The sequence below is a fragment of the Bos indicus genome, chromosome X (assembly GCF_029378745.1).
Source record: "Bos indicus isolate NIAB-ARS_2022 breed Sahiwal x Tharparkar chromosome X, NIAB-ARS_B.indTharparkar_mat_pri_1.0, whole genome shotgun sequence".
NCBI classification, from domain to species: domain Eukaryota; kingdom Metazoa; phylum Chordata; class Mammalia; order Artiodactyla; family Bovidae; genus Bos; species Bos indicus.
In genome coordinates, this window is record NC_091789.1 from 34522885 (window position 1) to 34547600 (window position 24716).

At 40.2% G+C, this 24716-nt stretch overlaps 1 protein-coding gene across 2 annotated transcripts in view; it reads right to left on the bottom strand.

Annotated features, from left to right (window-relative positions):
* Positions 1–24716, bottom strand: part of CD99L2 (CD99 molecule like 2) — a 121709-nt gene that overhangs the window by 36468 nt on the left and 60525 nt on the right. For both annotated transcript variants that reach the window (XM_070784887.1, XM_070784888.1), the window contains exon 2: positions 7336–7398. In XM_070784887.1, coding sequence (XP_070640988.1) covers positions 7336–7398 — 63 coding nt within the window. The remainder of the gene's footprint in view (positions 1–7335; positions 7399–24716) is intronic.

Sequence of the window (24716 nt, forward strand, 5' to 3'; positions counted from 1 at the left end):
GATTAAGAGGGACAAAGTGTTATGTATAAAATAAGCTACAAGGATATATCATACAACACATGGAATATAGCCAATATTATATAACAACTATAAATGGAGTATAACCTTTAAAAATTGTGAAGCACTAAATTGTACACCTGTAACTTACATAATATTGTACATCAACTATACTTCAATTTAAAAATGGGCAAAGCACTTAAGACATTTCTCCAAAGAAAACATACAAATGGCCATTGAGTACATGAAAAGATCCCCACATCACTAATTATCAGGGAAATGCAAATCAAAACCACAAAGAGACATCATCTCATACCTGTTGGGAAGATAACTATCAAAAAAAAAAGATAAATGTGTTGATGAGGATGTGGAGAATAAGGAACTCCTTATACACTGTCAGTGGGAATGTAAAATGGTGTAACCACTATGGAAAACAGTATGGAGGTTCCTCAAAAAAATTAAAATTAGCACTATCAAAAAATAAACAACCCAATCAAAAAAGGGGTAGAAGATCTAAATAGACATTTCTACTTCTGGATATATATCCAAAAGAAAGGAAATAAGGATCTCAAAGAGGTTCTTCCCTGAAGGGAAGGCATTGGGTATACTTAAATGTGAAGTGTAATGCCTACTTCAATGTGAAGGCCAAATCAGTAGATTGATTTTTATGGTAAGGGAACCACAAGTGACACATGCTATCATTGTGTATTTTTCAAAAAAAAATCTACATCATCAGTTTAGAGATAGTTTTATATCTATAATTTCCATTTGACTTTGTACCTGTAAAATGAATAAGTACAAAATAGACAACCAACAAGGACCTACCGTATAGCACAGGGAACTTGGCTCAATATGCTATAATAACCTAAATGGGAAAGTAATTTGAAAAATAATGGATATTTTTATGGGTATAAGTGAATCACTTTACTGTACACCTGTAACTAACATCATTATTAATCAACTATCCTCCAATATGAAATAAAAATTTTTAAAAATGAAGAAGTACAGCTTACCTGTCTAAATGAGGCTCCTTATGTATATCTTGTATTATGGTGATATGTATAGTTAGGAATACAGCTTCCCAGGTGGTGCTAAATAACCCGCCTGCCAATGCAGGAGACATAAGAGATGCAGGTTTGATCCCAGAGTCAGGAAGATCCCCTGGAGTAGGAAATGGCAACCCACTCCAGTATTATTGCCATGACAGAGGAGCCTGGCAGGTATAGTTCATAAGGTTGCAAAGAGTCAGACACCACTGAAGCCAACTTAGCACACACATAGTTAGGAAAGAGAAATGACATTACTGAAACCACCATTTGTGCAATATTTAGAAAAGCAATTGTGACTTACATATTATTAGCTTAAAATCCATGATTCATATAGCTCTTGTGTAAAAATTATTTCTTCTGGCTTGAAAAAAACATAGATGCTAAGGACTTGGGACTCTAATTTGTATTCATTTGATCTGCATGTCTATCCTTAAGCCATGCCATAGCATCGTGATCACGATGGCTTTGTGGGACTCTACCCTACTATTCCCAGTTTCTGGAGGATCCTGGTTTCTCTGAAGAACTACAGGTGCCAGTTCAAGAGTATATGTTCCTTGTATGTCTAGGTAACCAGCTGCTGCATCAGAGCCTGAGCCTGTGGTGATGCAGAGCATGATGTTGGATTTGTGTACTTTTTAAGACACCATTAACTTCAGATTTTCTAGTCGTGAGCCTTTAAATGGGATTTATTATCGTCAACAATTGAAATGAGCAAAGTCTAGCTACTTATCAAGGAATTAGAAGAGTAGGCCGAGGTCATCAAAGCAGTGAGCTCCTAAAATAAAGTCATCTGTTTCTGTGAAGCCTCGCTCAAAATGACAGACTTAACAAAGATTCTCTGATGCTCAGTGAACGTGGCCAGCAACACTGCACTCCTGCTGGGAATGCCTCTTTGTAAGGTGTGCCACAACCAAACAGTCAATAAGCTGGGCCGCTTCCCCTGGGTGGGGCTCTATGACAGTGTCAATGGCATTTGGAGAAATTTGGGGCACTCATAAGAAGCTTGATTTGGCAAAAGAAAAAGCAGATCCCCCTGTGAGATGACTGCACACAGAGTGAAAAGGGGAGAGATGAGGGAAGAGGGTGTGAAGGCAGGGGAGAGGGAGGGGCAAAATTCTGAAACCAACATGGTGAACCCTGAAAGTGTTACTCCAAGTGAAAGAAGCCAAATTTAAGTCTACACATTATATGACTCCACTGACATGTCCCAGAACAAGGAAATGCAGGGAGACAGGAAGGAGACTGGTGGTTGCCAGGGGCTCTAGGGGAGGGGAAGAATCAAGGAATCAGGGGGCACTAAGGGAAGGGAACAAGGTTTCTTCTAAGGTGATAAAATGCTCTAAAACTGGCTATAGTGATGGATGCACAACTATGTGAATACACCAGAAAAGACCAAATTGTATGTTTTAAATAGGTGAGTTGTATGGTATGGGAATTCTCTCTAAATAAAGCTTTAAATATTCCAGGAGCTTCCCCTTGTACTTATAATAAAGTGGTCACCATACCTGCTAACACCCTAAATGATCCAGCCCCTGCCAACTGCTCCTCCTTTTCTCCAACACTGTCCATACTCTAGCCACACAGGCCACCTTCTAGGCCCCAGACTCAATGAGGTTCTTTGCTGCCTCGCAGCTCTTAAACCTGATCCCTTGGCTTTGAAGGCTGTTTCCTTGCTCCTGCATATCGCCCTTCCTGCAAAAGGCCTCTACTGCTTAATCTAAAGTCGTCACCCCTATTTTGGGCCCCCCCTGTCCCGTCACCCTATTGCATCTGCTCCAGTGCACTCCATAACACTGGAGTGCACTGGATAACATAACATCTGAAATTGTTATATGTACTGTGTCCTTCTGGAGAAAAGAGCTCCCTGAGGGCAACGACCTAGTCCATGTGGCATGCCCAGCTCCTGGGGAAGTGCCTGGCAACGAGCAAGCACCCAGTAAACATTGTTCAATATGGATGAATGGATGTCACATACAAATACCCTGACCGAGGTGTCAGGGACTCTTTCAATAAGAAATATACAACGGAAAAAGGAGAAATGTTCTCCAACTGGAAAAACAACTAGGCCAAGGAGAGACGGATGGGCCTATCTCTCTGAAACCTCAGTCGCATGAGAAGCAAGCTAAGATAGAAAAAAATGGATGGCAGAGTGACCTGGTTTTAAAGGATGCCATTCCACCAAAGACACATGTTCTGGTGGTCCTATGGGTCCCAGACACACTGGCTAATGGGCGCTGATGAAGATCAGATGGGCTGGCACACAACTGAGAAAGGGACCGAGATATTAAAAAGTTCTCCATCAGGAAATTAACAAACTTACAAATTGGGGGTGTGTTTACATGTACTATGCTTGTTTTGTTGTTTGGTCGTGTTTGGTTTTGGAGATGTTAAACGATTTCATTAAAACCATCACTGTTATTAACTATATTGATTTTCCTGGGAATCTAAAAGGCCACCTGCATGTATAAGACTATGGAAATGCTCAGGAAAGGCCTGAGAATGCTCAAGGCTCTCACCTCACACCATACACAAAACTATAAATCTCTTAGAAGTTTGTTTTTATGTATATGGCCCATTTTGAGTTAATTTTTGTATAAGGTGTGAGGCAGGGGTCCAAATTTACTTTTTGTATGTGGATATCCAATTGTCCCAATACCATTTATTGAAGAGACCATTCCTTCCCTCGCTGAACAGTCTCAGCACCTTGGTCAAAATTCAACAGGCCACAGATATAATAGTTCATCTCTAGACTCTCAATTCTATTCCATTGAGTTATATCTACCTTTGTGATAAATACCAGACTATTTTGATTACTGCAGCTTTGTAGTAAGCTCTGACATTTGGAAGTGTGAGTCCTCTAACATCCTTTTCAAGACAGTTTTGACTACCCTGGGTTTCTTGAATTTGCATATGAATTTTAGGATCAGCCTATTTCTGGGCTCCAAAATCACTACAGATGGTGACTGCACCCATGAAATTAAAAGACGCTTACTCCTTGGAAGGAAAGTTATGACCAACCTAGATAGCATATTCAAAAGCAGAGACATTACTTTGCCAACAAAGGTTCGTCTAGTCAAGGCTATGGTTTTTCCAGTGCTCATGTATGGATGTGAGAGTTGGACTGTGAAGAAGGCTGAGCGCCGAAGAATTGATGCTTTTGAACTATGGTGTTGGAGAAGACTCGTGAGAGTCCCTTGGACTGCCAGGAGATCCAACCAGTCCATTCTGAAGGAGATCAGCCCTGGGATTTCTTTGGAAGGAATGATGCTAAAGCTGAAACTCCAGTACTTTGGCCACCTCATGCGAAGAGTTGATTCATTGGAAAAGACTCTGATGCTGGGAGGGATTGGGGGCAGGAGGAGAAGGGGACGACAGAGGATGAGATGGCTGGATGGCATCACTGACTCGATGGACGTGAGTCTGAGTGAACTCCGGGAGTTGGTGATGGACAGGGAGGCCTGGCGTGCTGTGATTCATGGGGTTGCAAAGAGTCGGTCACGACTGAGCGACTGATCTGATCTGATTTCTGCAAAAATTCTATCTGGAGGTTAGACGGGAATTATGTTGACTTTCTTGATCAGTTTAAGTAGGTGTACATTCATCATATATGCTTGACTCTTACACCAGAGGCCCAGCCACAGTAAGTCCGTCCAATGAAATCAAATAATAATAATGGCTGACACTGAGCACTCACCTTGTATCAAGCCCTCTGCTAAATGCTTCACAGGGGCCATCTCATTGAACTCTTACAATTATTACTAATTCATTATTATTATTAACCTCATGCAACAGATGAGGAAATGGAGGTGCAAGGAAGATAACTCACTCAAGGTAACAGTTGATAAGTGACAGAGGCAGAGTTCAGACACACGCAGTCTAATTCCTGAGTCCCTGCCCTTCTCAATCCTGAATATACAAAGAGACCTTTCATACTCATTAGAAAAAAAAGACAAGCAACTTGGCAGAAAAATGGGGGAAGGATATGAACAGACAATTCAAAGAGGAAAATGCAAATGGCCAAAAAAAAAAAAAAATAGGATCTCTTTCGTCCATCATGCTGGTAAAATGTTTTTAATTGGTAAAATTTGGTGATGATGAAGGTCTGGGGAAAAAGGTACTCATAACAGTATCAGTGGGAGTACGTGATGGCACAATCATTTTGGAAACAATTTGTCAGCATCTATTAAAGTAAAAAATACATATACCCTTTGGCCTTGTAGTTTCATTATACTTGAGAACAAAGGAAACAGACAAGAATGCTCACTTAAGTCCCATGTGTAACTGTGCAAAATAAAAACAAACCACATGTCTGCCAGTAAGAAGTAGCATCACTGGCCATGGCTGAAGCCATACCACTGGAATACCAGTTTCATGAAGCAAACGTTTGTGTATGAGATATAAAATGTAGTATGCTTAATGGTGGCTCTCAAAATATATAGCCAAGTACTAATCTTATGAATGTGACTTTACTTGGAAAAAAGGGTCTTTGCAGATGTAATTAAGTAAAGATCGTGGGATGAGATAATTCGAGATTATCCAGGTAGATTCTAAATTCAACAAAAAGTGTCCTTATAAAAGACTGAGGGGAAGACACACACATGAAGAAGGGCAAGTGAAGATGGAGACAAAGATAGGAGCCATGCAGCTGCAAGCTGAAGACCACCTGGAGCCACCAGAAGCTAGGTTAGGCAAGGAAGCATTCTTCACCTGGAGCCTTCAAAGAGGAGTATGTTCTGCCAACACTGTGATTTTGAATTTCTGGCCTCCAGAACTGGGAGTAAACAAATTTCTGTGGTTTTAAGTCACCCAGTCTGTGGTACTTTGTTAAAACATCCTGTAACAAAGGAAACTACCATAGAGAGCTATATTTACTCAGGTCTTCAATACATATTAATTTTTTTTTAAGTTGTGAAATATATACATATAACTGAAATGAAGACGCCCTACACGACTGAAGAGACTTGGCAGCATCAGCAGCAGCACACATGTTATGTAAAACATAAAACACTGAACAAGCTATATATATAAATGTTCATAACAGCAGAGAAAACTAATTGGGACCAGCATATTCCAAATTGGCTTAGGCAATTCCCTCTGGGGAATGGGAGCAGGTGTTACAGGATGAGGAGGGACCAAGGGCAATATCAGCTTTACTTTCTAAGTATTCATGGATGTTTAAAAGAATGGTTTACAGAATTGAAAGAGACACGTGTACCCCAATGTTCATCACAGCACTGTTTACAATAGCCAGGACATGGAAGCAACCTAGATGTCCATTGGCAGACGAATGGATAAGAAAGCTGTGCTACATATACACAATGAAATATTACTCAGCTATTAAAAAGAATGCATTTGAATCAGTTCTAATGAGGTGGATGAAACTGGAGCCTATTATACACAGCGAAGTCAGAAAGAAAAACACCGATACGGTATATTAATGCATATATATGGAATTTAGAAAGATGGTAATGGTGACCTATATGTGAGACAGCAAAAGAGACACAGATGTAAAGAACAGACTTTTGAACTCTGTGGGAGAAGGCAAGGGTGGGATGATTTGAGAGAACAGAATTGAAACGTGTGTATTATCATATGTGAAATAGATCGCCAGTCCAGGTTCGATGCATAAGACCAGGTGCTCAGGGCTGGTGCACTGGGATGACCCTGAGGGATGGAATGGGGAGGGAGGTGGGAGGGGGGTTCAGGATGGGGAAAACATGTACACCCATGGCTGATTCATGTCAATATATGGCAAAACCCACCACAATATTGTAAAGTAATTAGCCTCTAATTAAAATAAATTAAAAAAAGAAAAGTAAAAAAAAAAAGGTTAACCTTGAGAGAAAAATTTAAATTTAAAAAATTTAAAGAGAAATTGATGATAAAGCTTAGCATTTGAGAGGTTACACGTAGACACCACATAAAGAATAGTCACTATAAAAAGATCTAAAAGGAGAAACAAATCCCTTATTCATTTCAAGGTATCTTTTTCTGAGCTAGAAAAAGCTAGTCCTTGGAGGTCACTGCTGGGGTGTCACACCAGCAAGGGCTATGACTTGAGTCAGAGAAAATCCTGGGTCAATTATTATACATTTTTGGTATTCTCCATAAAGGAAACAAAGGATTTTAAATATCCAGATTTTCTTTTAAATAATTCAAATTATAATAACCATGTTATATCTGATTAAGTGAAACAGGCCACCTACTATTTTCCTAGAATGTGTATTCTAAATGGGTAGCGCATATTAAGCACTGTTATATGTATTTAATAGTCTGATTTACTACTCACGCTTTACTGAAGAAGTTCCTTCCACTGCATCCTCCAGACGGAAACCGCCAGTGTCCCCAGATCCTGAAAATTAAAAAGAAAAAAAAGATTTAAAAATGTAACTCTCTTGTAAAAAAATAAAATAATACAAATATACTCTTGTAACTGTCACTTCCCTTTAGACAGTATTATGAAGACAATACCACAAAAGGAAATCAGTTGAAGCCACCCAAAGATACACTGAATTGATATCCCTCAACAAGCAATCTATTGATTCCAAAACAACAGCAAAAACAAAACAAAACCAAAAAAAAAAAAACAGTTCTCAGTCCACTAGAAGACTGAAGGTTCAAGTGTATGAAAAATGAAGTATTTAATATAACCTTATAGAAAAAACTTCTTCATAGTATGACTTTTGATAATGAGCCAAGTTCTTTCACCCCATCCCAACTCTCATACAAAGGCTGCTCTGCATTTTGGCAACCTAGGACATGCTCCCCCCCACCAACCCCAGCACCTACACCTAGGCTAGTATCTGACACATAACTAAAAAGGCTGTGCAGAAGGTTTTTTCACAAGACAATTTGTCCTCAGAAGTGGACCCATCTGCCCAACCCTGATCGCTACTGAACTTGACAGCTTTCCTTCCCTCTAGGTAGGCATGTAGTTTCCCACAGGGTATACACATTAAGTCTCAAGCAAATCACTTTGCATGTATACTGAAACTAAACAAGGAAGCAAATGGACAGTAGATTACAGAAGCCAGGTTTCTCACTGCTGGAGAGGGAGGTTACAGACGAGAGAATTAGAAAGAGATCCATATGACAGTTGACTAGAATTGGAGACATCAGTATGAATAATGTTTAGCTATATATATATATATGTGTGTGTGTGTGGTTACATATAGAAATATTCACAAACATGTGCATATACATGGAGTTAGTATTCAGATATACATCCCCTTGCTCTGTCAGATGAAAAGGCCTAGAAGCAACACCACCCAAGTAGCAATGAACACACCCGGCACCCAGATTTTGGTTTCTAAACACAATTCTCCAATAAAAGGAACCAGACCTCCTTGGAGACATAGCTGATTCTAAATTGGGACAGGAAATATCTAGATGAGATCTGAGCTTCTTACAGTGCTAGGAAGTACTTTTAAAAATATTTTATATTGGTGGGTATATGTCAAAGGGGCACAGAACTGACAGAAAAGAGTTCTCAATGGCTCAAGCTGGAAAAATTTAAAGTAGCAAAATAAAGTGGTACTGGATTATGACCCTATGTATAAAATAAATATCCATGACTCTATGCTGATATAAATGACAGCAAAAACATAAAAACAGAAGAATTCAAATTAATTTATGTAGACATTTCTCCTCTCCATAAGTGCTGACTCCCTTCCAAGATTATAGTATAAGGGGTGGGGAAGAGAAAAATAACCTTACAGTGGAGAAACTGACATATACTACATCAGCCAGGTGATCAAGATTAAGATTAATAGTGATGAGTTATACTGATACTATATTCCCTGCTTTTTTTTTTTTTTTTTTTGGTCTTTCTGTACAGCATGTGGAGTCTTAGTTCCCTGACCAGGGATGGAACCCATGCCCCCTGCAGTGGAAGTACAAAGTCTTAACCACTGGACCACTAGAAGTCCCAATACTATATTCCCTTGATATGATGAGAAGGGCACTAAATCTCTGTGGTCTTCCTTTCAAGGAAGGATAACTCCATAAGCCCCATATAGTCACAAGGAAAAGAGCAGAAGAACTCCAACTGAGGTGCATCCTACAAAATACTTGATTAATCAAGCAAAATGCTGGGGTGGATGAAGCACAAGCTGAAATCAAGACTGCCAGGAGAAATATCAATAACCTCAGATATGCAGATGGCACCACCCTTATGGCAGAAAGAGAAGAGGAACTAAAGAGCCTCTTGATAATAGTGAAAGAGGAGCGTGAAAAAGCTGGCTTAAACCTCAACATTCAGAAAACCAAGATCATGGCATCCAGTCCCATCACTGCATGGCAAATAGATGGGGAAACAATGAAACATTGACAGACTTTATTTTCTTGGGCTCTAAAATCACTGCAGGTAGTGACTGCAACCATGAAATTAAGAAACGCTTGTTCCTTGGAAGGGAAATTATGACCAACCTAGATGGCATATTAAAAAGCAGAGACGTGACTTTGCCAACAAAGGTCCTTTTAGTCAAAGCTATGGTTTTTCCAGTAGTTATGTATGGATATGAGAGCTGGACCAGAAAGCTGAGCAGTGAAGAATTGATGCTTTTGAACTATGGTGTTGGAGAAGACTCTTGAGAGTCCACTGGACTGCAAGGAGATCAAACCAGCCAATCCTAAAGGAAATCCGTTTAGAATATGTTCATTGGAAGGACTGATGCTGAAAGTGAAGTTCTAATACTTTGGCCATGTGATGAGAAGAATTGACTCATTGGAAAATACCCTGATGCTGGGAAAAATTGAAGGCGGGAGGAGAAGGGGATGACAGAGGATGAGATGGTTGGATGGCATCCCCAACTCAAAGGACATGAGTATGAGCAAGCTCCAGGAGTTGGTGATGGACAGGGAAGCCTGGTGTGCTGCAGTCCATGGGGTCACAAAGAGTTGGACATGACTGAGCAACTGAACTGAACTGAATACTCCTAAAAACTTTCAAGGCTGTCAAAAACTAAGTTTGAGAAACTGGCACAGCTTGAAGAGCCAAAGGAGATGTAATGATGGAAATTCACGTGGTACGCTGGATCAGACCCTAGGACAGAAAAAGGACTTTAAGTAAAAAACTAAGAAAATCTGAATAGAGTATGGACTTTAATAACTGTATCAGTGTTGGTTCATTAATTGTGATACATGTACTGTACTAATATAAAATGTTATAACAAGGGAAGCTATCTAGGTGTAGAGCACATGGGAACTCTTTGTATTAGCTTTGCACTGTAAATCTAAAACTGTTCTTAAAAAGTTTATTTTTAAATATCTATTTCCTATAGCAAAAAAATTAAGGTAACCACTAAAAAAAGAGATACAGGATGTATAACCTCTAACTCATTCAAGAATGAAAAGAAAGGTCAATACCAACAACTAAAATTCAACAAAAGTCACCAAATGGAAAAAACAAAAATATGTTAAACACAAAACATGGACTTTCCATATTGTCTAACACAATAATATGTATAACTATGCTAATAAAAAGTGAGTGTAAATAGAGCAAATTTCCTATTGAAAGGTTGTTGCCTTGAGCCATGAACAACACCGGGATTCTTGGCCTCTGGAGGAGAAGAATTTGATCTGGGGTCAGTGACGAGGCTTGATCCTTCAGAGCTTTTGTGTAGTAAAGTTTCATTAAAGTATAAAAGAAACAGAGAAAGCTTTTGACATAGACATCAGAAGGGGGCAGAAAGGGTACCCCCTTACTAGTTTTTAGTAAGGCGTTATATACCTATTAGCAGATTAGCTGCAGGCCACTGTCGACCCACACCTCCACCGGAGAAACCTGGATACTCACAGACAAGTCTGGCTCAGTCTCTTGTGGGGACTGCTCCTTTCTCCTGGCTCCTGGTGACACAAGGTCTTGTTTGTGCCCTCCAAGAGCCTGCTTTCCCAGTCCTGTGGAAGTCCTGTTATCAAATCACACTGGCCTCCAAAGTCAAATTCCCAGGGGTTCACAGTCCCTTTGCTGGATCCCCAGTGGAATGGCAAACCACTTCAGTATTCTTGCCTTGAAAACCCCACGAACAGGATGAAAAGGCAAAAAGATAGGGCACTGAAAGATGAACTCCCCAGGTTGGTAGGTGCCCAATATGGTACTGGAGAAGAGTGGAGAAATAAGTCCAGAAAGAATGAAGAGATGGAGCCAAAGTGAAAACAACACCCAGTTGAGGATGTGACTGGTAATGGAAGTAAAGTCTGATGCTATAAAGAACAGTATTGCATAGGAACCTGGAATGTCAGGTTCATGAAGCAAGGCAAATTGGAAGTGTTCAAACAGGAGATGGCAAGAGTGAACATCGACTTTCTAGGAATCAGTGAACTAAAATGGACCAGAATGGGTAAATTTAATTCAGATAATCATTATACCTACTACTGTGGGCAAGAATCACTTAGAGGGAATGGCGTAGCTCTCATAGTGAACAAGAGCCCAAAATGCAGTACTTGGGGGCAATCTCAAAAATGACAGAATGATCTCTGTTTCTTTCCAAGGCAAACCATTCAATATCACAGTAATCCAAGTCTATGCCCCAACCAATAATGCTGAAGAACCTGATGTCGAATGGTTCTATGATGTCCTACAAGACCTTCGAGAACTAACACCAAAAAAAGATGTCCTTTCCAACATAGGGGACTGTAATGCAAAAGTAGGAAGTCAAGAAACAACTGGAGTAATAGGCAAGTTTGGCCTTGGAGTACAAAAAGAAGCAGGGCAAAGGCTAACAGAGTTTTGCCAAAAGAACACACTGTTCATAGCAAGCACCCTCTTCCAACAACACAAGAGATGACTATACACATAGACATTACCAGATGGTCAATACCAAAATCAGATTGATTATATTCTTTGCACCCAAAGATGGAGAAGCTCTATACACTCAGCAAAAACAAGACCAGGAGCTGACTGTGGCTCAGATCATCAACTCCTTATTGCCAAATTCAGACTTAAATTGAAGAAAGTAGGGAAAATCACTAGACCATTCAGGTATGACTTAAATCAAATCCCTTATGATTATCCAGTGGAAGTGAGAAATAGATTTAAGGGATTAGATTTGATAGAGTGCCTGATGAACTATGGACAGAGGTTCATGACACTGTACAGGAGGCAGTGATTAAGACCATCTCCAAGAAAAACATATGCAAAAAGGCAAAATGGTTGTCTGAGGAGGCCTTACAAATAGCTGAGAAACGGAGAGAAGCAAAAGGCAAAGGAGAAAAGGAAAGATATACCCATTTGAATGCAGAGTTCTAAAGAATAGCAAGGAGAGACAAGAAAGCCTTCCTCAGTGATCAATGCCAAGAAATAGAGGAAAACAGTAGAATGGGAAAGACTAGAGATCTCTTCAAGAAAATCAGAGATACTAAGGGAACATTTCATGCAAAGATGGGCTCAATGAAGGACAGAAACGGTATGGACCTAACAGAAGGAGAAGCTATTAAGAAGAGGTGGAAAAAGAACTGTACAAAAAAGATCTTCATGACCCAGATAACCACAATGGTATCTGAGCCAGACATCTTGGAGTCTGAAGTCAAGTGGGCCTTAGAAAGCATCACTAAGAACAAAGCTAGTGGAGGTGATAGAATTCCAGCTGAGCTATCTCAAATCCTAACAGATGATGCTGTGAAAGTGCTGCTCTCAAGATGCCAGAAAATTTGGAAAACTCAGCAGTGGCTACAGGACTGGAAAAGGTCAGTTTTCATTCCAATCCCAAAGAAAGGCAATGCCAAAGAATGTTCAAACTACTGCACAATTGCACTCATCTCACATGCAAACAAATACTCAAAATTCTCCAAGCAAGACTTCAACAGTATATGAAGAACTTCCAGATGTTCAAGCTGGATTTAGAAAAGGCAGAGGAACCAGAGATCAAATTGCCAACATCAATTGGATCATCGAAAAAGCAAAAGAGTTCCAGAAAAACATCTATTTCTGCTTTATTGACTATGCCAAAGCCTTTCACTGTGTGGATCACAACCAACTGCGGAAAATTCTTCAAGAGATGGGAATACCAGACCACCTTTCCTGCCTCCTGAGAAATGTGTATGCATGTTAAGAAGCAATGGTTAGAACTGGACATGGAACAATGGACTGATTCCAAGTCGGGAAAGGAGTACATCAAGGCTGTATATTGTTAACCTGCTTATTTAACTTATATGCAGAGCACATCATACGAAATGCTGAGCTGGAGGAAGCACAAGCTGGAATCAAGATTTCCAGGAAAAATATCAATAACCTCAGATATGTAGATGACACCACCTTCATGGCAGAAAGAAAAGAGGAACTGAGGAGCCTCTTGATAATAGTGAAAGAGGAGAGTGAAAAAGCTGGCTTAAAACTCAACATTCAAAAAACCAAGATCACAGCATCTGGTCCCATCACTGCATGGCAAATACATGGGGAAACAATGGAAACACTGACAGACTTTATTTTCTTGGGCTCCAAAATCACTGCAGATGGTGAGTGCAGCCATGAAATTAAAAGAGGCTTCTCCCTTGGAAGGGAAGCTATTGCTAACCTAGAGAGCATATTAAAAAGTAGAGACATTACTTTGCTGACAAAGGTCCTTCTCATCAAAGCTATGTTTTTGCCATTAGTCATGTATGGATGTGAATGTTGGACCATAAAGAAAGCTGAGCGGTAAAGAATTGATGCTTTTGAACTATGGTGTTGGAGATGACTCTTGAGAGTCCGTTGGAGTGCAAGGAGATCAAACCAGTCAACCCTAAAGGAAATCAGTTCAGAATATATTCATTGTAAGGACTGATGCTGAAGCTCCAATATTCTGGCCACGTGATGCAAAGGACTGACTCACTGGAAAAGACCCTGATGCTGGGAAAGATTGAAGGCGGGAAAAGAAGGGGACGACAGAGGATGAGATGGTTGGATGGCATCACTGACTCAATGGACATGAGTTTGAGCAAGCTCCGGGAGTTGGTGATGGGTAGGGAAGCCTGGCATGCTGCAGTCCATAGGGTCGCAAAGAGTTGGACATGACTGAGTGACTGAACTGAACTGATATAACAAGTGCTAACAGGAAGGAAAAAAATACTGATATAAGGCAAGATGAAATTTAAGACCTAAACCTCTAAAGAGGAAAAGTGACATATTTTATGGGTTTAAATCATATAATCCACCAATAAAAGTCATGCACTTAATAACCCAGCTTCTAATATTCTAAAGTAGACTTTCAATTCTTCCTTTGATTAAATAACCAGTATCAGATTAGCCTTCCCATCATAAATAACCATAAAATGAACAAAACATGAGGCAACAGCTTTCAGCATTGAACAAGTATTGAGAGACTACAGTCCCTGAGATCAGGGAAATCATGACAGCTAAATTCAACAGGTATTCCTGGACTGGATCCTGAACCTATAAAGATAATCAGTGGGACAATGAGTGAAATTTGAATGAGGTCTGTGGACCAGATGGTAATACTGGCTCACTGTCAATTTCCTGATCTTGATGGATGTACTATAGTCATAGAGGAGGGTTGTCCTCATTTTTAGGAAATGCATACTGATATATCAAGAGATATTTGGGACTGATTCTGAAATTATTCAGAAGAAAAGTATTTGAAGATAAATACATACACCACAGCAAATATGCTATAACTGGGAAATCTAGGTGAATAGTAAATGGGAATTCCTTGTATTAGATAATATTGGAACAACTGGTGAAACTTGAATGGAGTCTGAGAATTAGGTAGTATTAATGGATCTGCATTCATTTTCCAATTCAGATGGTTACATTGATGATATGCAAAAGGATGTTTGTAGGAAATGCACTCTGAAGTATGTTGTGAGAGGAAGGATCATAGGGTATGGTAACATCTTCTCAACTTATTAGGGGGAAAAAAGAAGGTCCCTGCACTGTACTTGCGAGTTTCCTGCAGGTCTGTAATTCTTAAAACATTTAGACAATTAAAATAATTTAAATATGCATATTTCTCAATTCAACGATTATACTTTTAGGTACATGTTACAGAAAAATACTTGCACATGTGCCCAAAGAGGTACGTACAGGATGTTTATAGCAGTACTGCTTACAAGAGCAAAAAGAAATGGAATCAGACCAAGTGTTCACTGAAGAATAGTTGAAGTAAATATGGTTCTTCAATACAATGAAGTGTTCTGCAGCTGTTTAAAAGAATGGGATACTCTCAGTAAACTAGGGCTACAAGGGAATTTCCTCAACTTGATAAAGAATATCTACAAAAAACCTACAGCTAACATGATCAGGAACAAGGCAATGATGTCCCTTCTCAGCACTGCTTTTCAACATCATACTGTCAGCCCCAGCTACTTCAGTAAGACAAGAAAAGGAGAAAAGGTATAAAGACTGGAAAGGAAGAAATAAAACTGTTTTTGCAGAAGACATGATTATTGAAAAAAATCTACCCCAAAACTCAAAACTCCTAGAACTAATAAGTAACTATAGCAAGGTTGCAGGGTATATGGTTAATATAAGTAGATTTCCTATGTACCAGCAATGAACAAATGGAATTTGAAATATTAACAAAAAGCACAACACTGTTTACATTAGCAGCACCTCCCCCAAATAAACACCTTATAGAAATCTAACAAAATATGCACAAGATCTATATAAAGAAAACTACAAAACTCTAATGAAAGAAATCAAAAGAGAAGAGATATTTCATGTTCATGGATAGGAAGATTCAATACTGTCAAAATGTCAGTTCTTCCCAATTTGATTATAGATTCAGTGCAATCACAATTGAAATGTCAGCAAATGATTTTGTGACTGACAAAACTGATTTTTAAGTTTATACTGACAAGTTGATACTGAGAGGAAGAAAACCCAGAATAGCTAATACAATATTGAATGAAAAGAACAAACTTAGAGGACTGACCCTACCCATCTCAAGACTTACTATAAAGTTAAGATACTGTGGTATTAGCAAGAGACAAAGAGATCAATGGAACAGAACAGGGAGCCCAGAAACAGACTGACATAAACACAGCCAAATGATCTTTGACAAAGGAGCAAAGGCAGTATGATGGAGAAAAGACAGTCTTTTCAACAGATGGTGCTTCAACACCTGGACATCCACATGGAACAACAACAACAAAAACCCTAGACACAGACCTTAGACTTTTCATATTAACTCAAAATGAATCATAGTGCATTGGTTTCTGTTTTGTTGACAGTTTCCTTTGCTGTGCAAAAGCTTTTAATTATGTTCCATTTGTTTATTTTGCTTTTATTTCCTTTACTTTAGTAAACAGATCGAAAATTAATTCCTGCAGTTTATGTCAAAGAGTGTTCTACCTATGTTTTCCTCTAGGAATTTTATAGTGTTCACTCTTACATTTAGGACTTTAATACATTTTGAGTTTATTTTTGCATATAGCATTAGAGAATGTTCTAATTTCATTCTTTTACATGTAAAAGCTGTCCAGTCCTCCCAGAACCATTTATTGAAGAGACACTGTCTTTTCGTCAATGTGTGTTTGTGTCACTCACATGGAACTAAACAGACATTTTTCCAAAGAAGATATACAAATGGCCAACAGGTATATGAAAAGATGCTTAACAATATCCATCATCAGGGAAATGCAAATCAAAACCAAAATGAGGTATCACCTCACACCTGTTAGAATGGCTAGAGTCAAAAAAACATGCTAAGTTTTGGTGCGGGTGTGCAGAAAAAGTAATCGTTATGCACTGTGGTAGGAAGTAAATTGGTTCAGCCACTCTGGAAGATAATATGGAGGGTCTTCAAAAATTGATAAACAGAATTATGATCCATCAAATCCTACTTGTGGCCATATTGCCAAAACAAAGGAAATCACTATCTCAAAGAGATATCTGCACCACCACCCCCTCCAGCTATGTTCCTTGCAGCCTTCCTCCCAATAGCCAAGATATGGAAACTAAGCGTCCACAGATAGATGAATGGATAAAGTAAATGTGGTATATACATATACACCACAGAATCTTATTTGCCATTAAAAAGAAGGAGATTCTGCCTTTTCAACAATATGGATATATCTAGAAGGTATTATGCTAAGTGAAAAAAGTCAGAGGAAGACAAATAACTGTATGACTTCACCTGCACATAGAGTCTAAAAAAAACCTAACTCATAGAAACAAAGTAGAATGGTGGCTGGCTGCCTGGGACTGCAGGGCTGGGGGAAATGGGGAGATGTTGGTCATTGTTGGCCATAGGGTATAAACTTCCAGTTACAAGATGAATAAGTTCTAGGGATCTAATAAGTGTGTGGTATCAGATCAGATCAGTCACTCAGTCGTGTCCAACTCTTTGCAACCCCATGAATCGCAGCACGCCAGGCATCCCTGTCCATCATCAACTCCTGGAGGTCACTCAGACTCACGTCCATCGAGTCACTGATGCCATCCAGCCATCTCATCCTCTGTCTACCCCTTCTCCTCTTGCCCCCAATCCCACCCAGCATCAGAGTCTCTTCCAATGAGTCAACTCTTCGCATGAGGTGGCCAAAGTACTGGAGTTTCAGCTTTAGCATCATTCCTTCCAAAGAAATCCCAGGGCTGATCTCCTTCAGAATGGACTGGTTGGATCTCCTGGCAGTCCAAGGGACTCTCAAGAGTCTTCTCCAACACCACAGTTCAAAAGCATCAATTCTTCGGCGCTCAGCCTTCTTCACAGTCCAGCTCTCACATCCATACATGACCACAGGAAAAACCACAGCCTTGACTAGACGAACCTGTTTGGTAACTGTAATTAGCAATTTGCAAGAATATGATACACTATCGTCAAGAGGGTAGATCCTAAATGTTCTCACCAGATACACACACACACACACACAAATGCAATTTAGTTCAGTTCAGTTCAGTCGCTCAGTTGTGTCCGATTTTTTGCGACCCCATGAATCACAGCACGCCAGGCATCCCTGTCCATCACCAACTCCCGGAGTTCACTCAAACTCACGTCCATCGAGTCAGTGATGCCATCCAGCCATCTCATCCTCTGTCATCCCCTTCTCCTCCTGCCCCCAATCCCTCCCAGCATCAGAGTCTTTTCCAATGAGTCAACTCTTCACATGAGGTGGCCAAAGTATTGGAGTTTCAGCTTTAGCATCAGTCCTTCCAAAGAACACCCAGGACTGATCTCCTTTAGGATGGACTGGTTGGATCTCCTTGAAGTCCAAGGGACTCTCAAGAGTCTTCTCCAACACCACAGTTCAAAAGCATCAATGCTTCAGCACTCAGCCTTCTTCATAGTCCAACTCTCACATCCATACATGAGTACTGAAAAAACCATAGCTTTGACTAGACAGACCTTTGTTGGCAAAGTAATGTCTGTGCTTTTCAATATGCTGTCTAGGTTGGTCATAACTTTCCTTCCAAGGAGTAAGCGTCTTTTAATTTCATGGCTGCAATCACCATCTGCAGTGATTTTGGAGCCCAGAAAAATAAAGTCTGACACTGTTTCCCCATCTATTTCCCATGAAGTGATGGGACCAGATGCCATGATCTTCGTTTTCTGAATGTTGAGCTTTAAGCCAACTTTTTACTCTCCTCTTTACCTTTCATCAAGAGGCTTTTTAGTTCCTCTTCACTTTCTGCCATAAGGGTGGTGTTATCTGCATATCTGAGGTTATTTATATTTCTCCTGGCAATCTTGATTCCAGCTTGTGCTTCTTCCAGCCCAGTATTTCTCATGATGTACCCTGCATAGAAGTTAAATAAGCAGGGTGACAGTATACAGCCTTGATGTACTCCTTTTCGTATTTGGAACCAGTCTGTTGTTTCATGTCCAGTTCTAACTGTTGCTTCCTGACCTACAAAAATGTGTTAACTAATCTTATTGTGGCAATCACTTCACAATATATACATGTAGCAAATCATCACATTGTCAATTATATATCAAGAATGCTGAGGGGGAAAGAGATAAAGAAAAAAAAGATATGAACTGTGTGAGTCAGAGTTGGTATATGCCTTGTAAGGAGGTTGCTAAAGCTATACACATAAACAAAAGCAGACCAAGTGAAAACAATGGACTAAAGACTTTAACTGACACATTAAAGAAGACAGATAGATGGCAAATACACATAGGAAAACATGTTGCACATCATATGTCAATAGGAAATTCAAATTAAAACACTGAGATACCAGTATACACCTATGAGAATGGCCAAAATCCAGAACATGGACAACACCAAGAGCTGATAAGGCTGTAGAATGAAAGGAAATCATATTACTGCTGGGAGTACAAAATGGTACAGTCACTTTGGAAGACAGTTTGCTGTTTTCTAAGAACACATACATACCATATGATCCACCAATTGTGCTCCTTCGTGTTTACCCAAAGGAGTTAAAAACTTATGTCCAAACAAAAACCTGCACACAGATGTTTATAATTTCTTCATTCATAATTATGAAAGCTTGGAAGCAGCCAAGATGTCCTTCAGAAAGTGAATGTTAGTCGCTCAGTCGTGTCTAACTCTTTGCAATCCCATGGACTGTAGTCCACCAGGCTTCTTTGTCCCTCAGTAAGTGAGCAGATAAATAAACTGTGTTACAGTCAAGACAATAGAATATTATTCAGCACTAAAAATAAATAAGCTATCAAGGCATGAAAAGACACAGAGGAACCTCCAATGCCCATACTAAGAGAAAGCAGCCAATTGTAAAAGTAAGATAGTGTATGATTCTGACTATCTGACATTCCAGAAAGACAAATATGAAGACAGTAAAAAGGATCAGCGGTTGCCAGGGGCTGTGTGGGGGCAGAATGACTAGGAGGAGCACAGAGAATTTTTAGAGCAGTGAGACTATTCTGTATGATACTCTGATGGTGGATGCATGCCATTATATATTTGTCTAAACCCAAAGAATGCACAACACCAAGTGTGTGCATGCTCAGCCATGTCCAACTCTGTGGGACTCCATGGACTATAGCCTACCAGGCTCCTCTGACCATGGGATTCCCTAGACAAGAATTCAACACCACCAAGAGTGAAACACAATTCAAACTATGCACTTTGGGTGATGATAATACTGTCAATATAGGTTAATCAATGGTAATGAAGGTAACATTCTGGTGAGGAGGGGGGTGTTGGTAATGAGAGAGGCTGTGTATGTGTGCAGTCAGGAGGTATACGAGAAAACTACATACCTTCTGCTCAATATTGCTCTGAGCCTAAAACTGATATAAAAAATTAAATCTATTAAAAAGAAGAAAGGCATAAACCTATGTGCTGACATGGGAGAGAGCTCCAAGATACAGTATTACATAAATAAAGGTGCAGAGAAATTTTTTTCCATGAATATCTACATTTATAGCCATAAAAATCTTCTGGACGGAAGCTTACACACAGCCTGGTAACAGTGGTTATGTTTACAGAATGAGAAAAGGGGTCAGGGAGAAAGAGAACTTTAACTATTCATTTGAACCCTTCTTTTTTTTATTTTAATCTCGTATATAAAGTGATGTATCTTGTAATAATAAATAATTTTTAAAGTTCTCTATCATAAGCCAATCATCCTATTGGATGTTTCTTCAAAACACACACACACTCTCTCTCTCTAATATAAACACATATAATGGAATATTTGTCAGTCATAAAAAAGAATGAAATAACGTCATTTAAAACAATATGGATAGACTTAGAGGACATTATCCTAAATGAAATAAGTCTGCCAGAGAAAGACAAATACTGTATGATATCACTGTGGAATCTAAAAAACACAGCAAGTGAATCAATGTAACAAAAACGACTCACTGATATAGAGAACAAACCAGTGGTTACCAGCCAAGAGAGGAAACAGGGGAGGGGCCAGATAGGGGTAGGGGATTAAGTATAAACTATTAGGTATAAAATAAATAAGCTACAAGGATATATTGTACAACATAGAGAATATAGGCAATATTTCCTAATACCTATACATGAAATTATTCATAAAAATTATGAATATGTTGTAAACCTGAAACTTACATGACATTGTACATCAACTATACCTGAATAAAAAAAGGGATAACACAATTTTGCAGATTTATGAACCCGTTACTGACCCTGAATTCAATGGACCCAAATGATCTGAGGACAAAACCATTCAAAATTTCAATCTACATCCCGAGCTATTAAGACTTCAGAGCCTACAACCAAACACAGCTGCTAAAATCAAGATGGAAACAAACATTCCATGAGAGATACAATACCTCAAATGGTCCTAAATAAAGCTGTATTGTGGTGATCATTCTGAAATGTATAGAAGTATATACAATTGCTATGCTGTGCCCCTGGAACTAAGAGTTGTAGATCAGTTTTACTTCAATAAAAAAAAAAACTATCAGGGAGATAGCTCCGTATCAGAAAAAAATAAGAGGTATAGGCTATATCCTATAACTCTTCTATGTGACCTATACTAAATGACTCAGTTTGGGTGGAGGGCAGACAGGAATCCTCTGTACTAAGGACACTGATTTGCTCTCTGATTCCAGACACGCAGTAGAAACCAGCTGACTCATCACAGGCTCAATTTACAAGGCCCAAATCTCTATGCCTGGGAGGCTGGTGCTCCAGCATCGGGTAGAAAAGTTACTTCCAACACAGAGGGCCACAAATTTCTTTTAATGGAGAAAGCATATAGTGAGCTAGTTACACCCATTGGAAAACATCCTTTAACATAAGGCAAAACTTTGGAAATGGTACCCATGGGCCTGTGTATGTCCTTGAGAAAACATATGTAATAAGGAAAGTGCCAGTTCTACCCACTGGCACCCCGGCAGCCTGAGTCTGTCCTGAAGTGGACTGTCCCCTTTTGGGAGGGAACACAAACTTGACCTCATACTGCAACCTGACCCACCATGCCTGGGTGACTGGTGTCTAAAGCTAAGGGCACATTTAATGAGGGCTATAAAAACAGGCACAACAGGCTCTTGTTAGAGGCTTCTGCCATGAAGTGGCTGAGATCTGGCACTTGCCAAAGCCTTGATGGAAACATCTAATCCAGGAGAGAGCCAATGCAACTGATGCACCCCTTGAGTATCTTTCATGTGGATTTCATCACTCCCTGTCCCTTGCCCCCTGACCCACCCCGACTCCACACACTGTTGTCCTCTCGCTCGTCCACTGAGTTGGACGAGCTGAAAGCACACCCACTCTGGTCAGGTGTTTACATTCATTCTCTCTAGACCTGCCCTGTCCCACATGGTAGCTCCTGCAATTCACATTAATTAATATTCAATAAACACTTTAAAAACGAGTGCCTTACTCACACTAGCCACCTTCCAAGTGCTCGACAGCCATGATTGGCTGGGGACAACTGTGTTGGAGGGCCTGACAGAGAATCAGCCATCATCACTGCTCTAGACAGTGAGCTGCTGGAAGCAGGCACGGGGCCTGGCAGGAAGGAGGCACTCCCTGAAGGGAATGTTCATTGTGATCATCTAAACTGTCCCCAAGCTATGAGAGTGCTACCAGTAGACTGTACCTGATACTACTTTGTAACAAATCCATTTGGGTTTCATGCCAAGAGCAAGCTCCTCCCTGTAGAGCAATGTGTCTGTTCCCTACTGCTGGATGAAGAACCGCAGGGACAGCCAGGATCTTTGCTTACTGGAGATGTCAGAGGAGAAGTCGCAACCCAGTCAGGGAGACACGTGCCTCTCAAATGCCTGCTCACATCCATCGCCCTGCTCTCTAAGGATGGTTTCCCTTCCCCCCGTTTCCTCTGTTCATATAAGGAGCTTTCAATTATTTTTGCAAGGGTCCAGTACAAATTCTAAATGAATAAATATTCACCTAAACTGCTTTGGTTCTCAAATTTTCAAACCTTGTCATTTTTTGGTGAATAAGAACCCAAGAACCCAAGGGACGTCTGAGACTGGTAAGTTGTGGCTGCCTAATCTTAAGATTTCACTTGTCTGAGTGAAGCTTCCATAAATACTCCAACTATATTTAAGTTTGTCCAAGAAAGCTTGGACAACAGCCACCTGCCTGACATTGGGGCTAGTGCCTGCATCGACGCCACAACTGCAAAGGAATGGAGTTATTTATCTGAAAGGAAACTAATTTGATCACCAGCAAGGTCGTTAACAAGTACAGGGAAGATCCACACTAGAGGATGGGCCAGAATGAAATTCAAATCATAACCCAGTAAATATAACTGTGGCACAAGGCCCTTGATCATCTGGGTTCAGAGAATAAGACTAAAATTAGCCCCAGAAGATTGAACCTACAGACAGAGGGTGGGGGCACAGGGTGATTGAACCTGAAATGAGCCATGGAATAAGGACGTTCCACTTTAATGTGATAAAGACCTCAGCTGATGCAGCTGCTTGTAAAGCCCTGTGCTTCCCTGGCTCTCTGGCAGGGGACCATTGGGCCGCTAAGTAATAAAAGGGAAACCTGCAGGTCAGAAAAACAACTTCCCACCCTGCTGCAGTAGGGGCTCACTGCCGACCATAGGCACGTTCCTGAAAACTGCTTATGGGAAATTGCCACTGCAAAGTCATGGGTGTGCATGGTCAATTTTACAAACGTGTCTGTGAACACACTTCCTCTGTCTCCTGCCTTGTGCTGGAAAGGGTGGGAGCAAACCGAAAATGCTAAATTATGCTCATCCAGATTTCCCCGAATTTCTGCCCCATTTTAAATCTTGTTGCCTTAATCTAGATTCAAACGCGTGTGTCTTGATAAATTTACTCTTTTACACCTCCAAGCATGCTGAGTAATTAATATCCTCTGGGTTGGCTAAGCGCTGCAGCCTTGTGAGGGAACATGAAAATGGCTTTCCTCTGATTACTAAATGGATTTAGCTATTGCCACCTGAGTTCCCACCAGTTTCATGAATAAATTTAAAGCACTCCGAGAGAGGACAAGAACAACGCGAAGGCAACAGTTCACCAGAAAGCAGGGATCAGCATTTCAGTCCCAAACAGCCATTGCCATCAACACATTTGTGGTGTCCACCCCATATTCACAGGGTGCACCTCATGCCAGGCACAGTCCAGGGAAGGATGGAGATGCAGGTGACATGGCTAAGTCTTTTTACGTATTTCCAGGAAGCATCTAAGTGCCCTGCATACATGGCAAGTAGCTTGATTTTCAGTGTTGGGGGAGGAATTTTGCTTTACAAATTGCTTAAGTCACTTTGCCTATTGAAAGGACAGTTTCAGAAAAAGGATTAAGAAATGGAAAGGACAATTTCTTTCTTTCCATATAGAAAGGTACATGCTGCCCATGATGGCTGTTCAGAGGAAATTCCAAAGGTGCTTGGAAAGCCTGCAAGGATAACCTTTTCCACAGAAGTTGAAGCTGACAGCTAGGAGAGTCCTCAGCCAAAAAAATAAATTAATTAAAAACTAGACTGGGTACCAGGAGCCCAGGAAATGAAGACTAACAGCTAATTAGTGTGTGGTGTCTCTCTGGGGTGATGAGAATATTCTACAGGTAGATAATAGTGATGCTTGCACAACCTAGGGAATATACTATAAACCAGAATAAGCTGGTGAATTTTATGTTATGCAACTTACATCTCAATTTAAAAATGAACTAGTTGTCACCAGCTCTGCAACTGGGGTATTCAGGATCTCAGAGATCAGACACCTGATTGGGTGGGAAGCTGAGGGCCACAGCAGTTAATCATTTGGCAGTGGAAAGAGAAATAGTCCTGGAGCCAACAGATCCAATGTCTCATCACAGCTCAGCCACTCACTGACT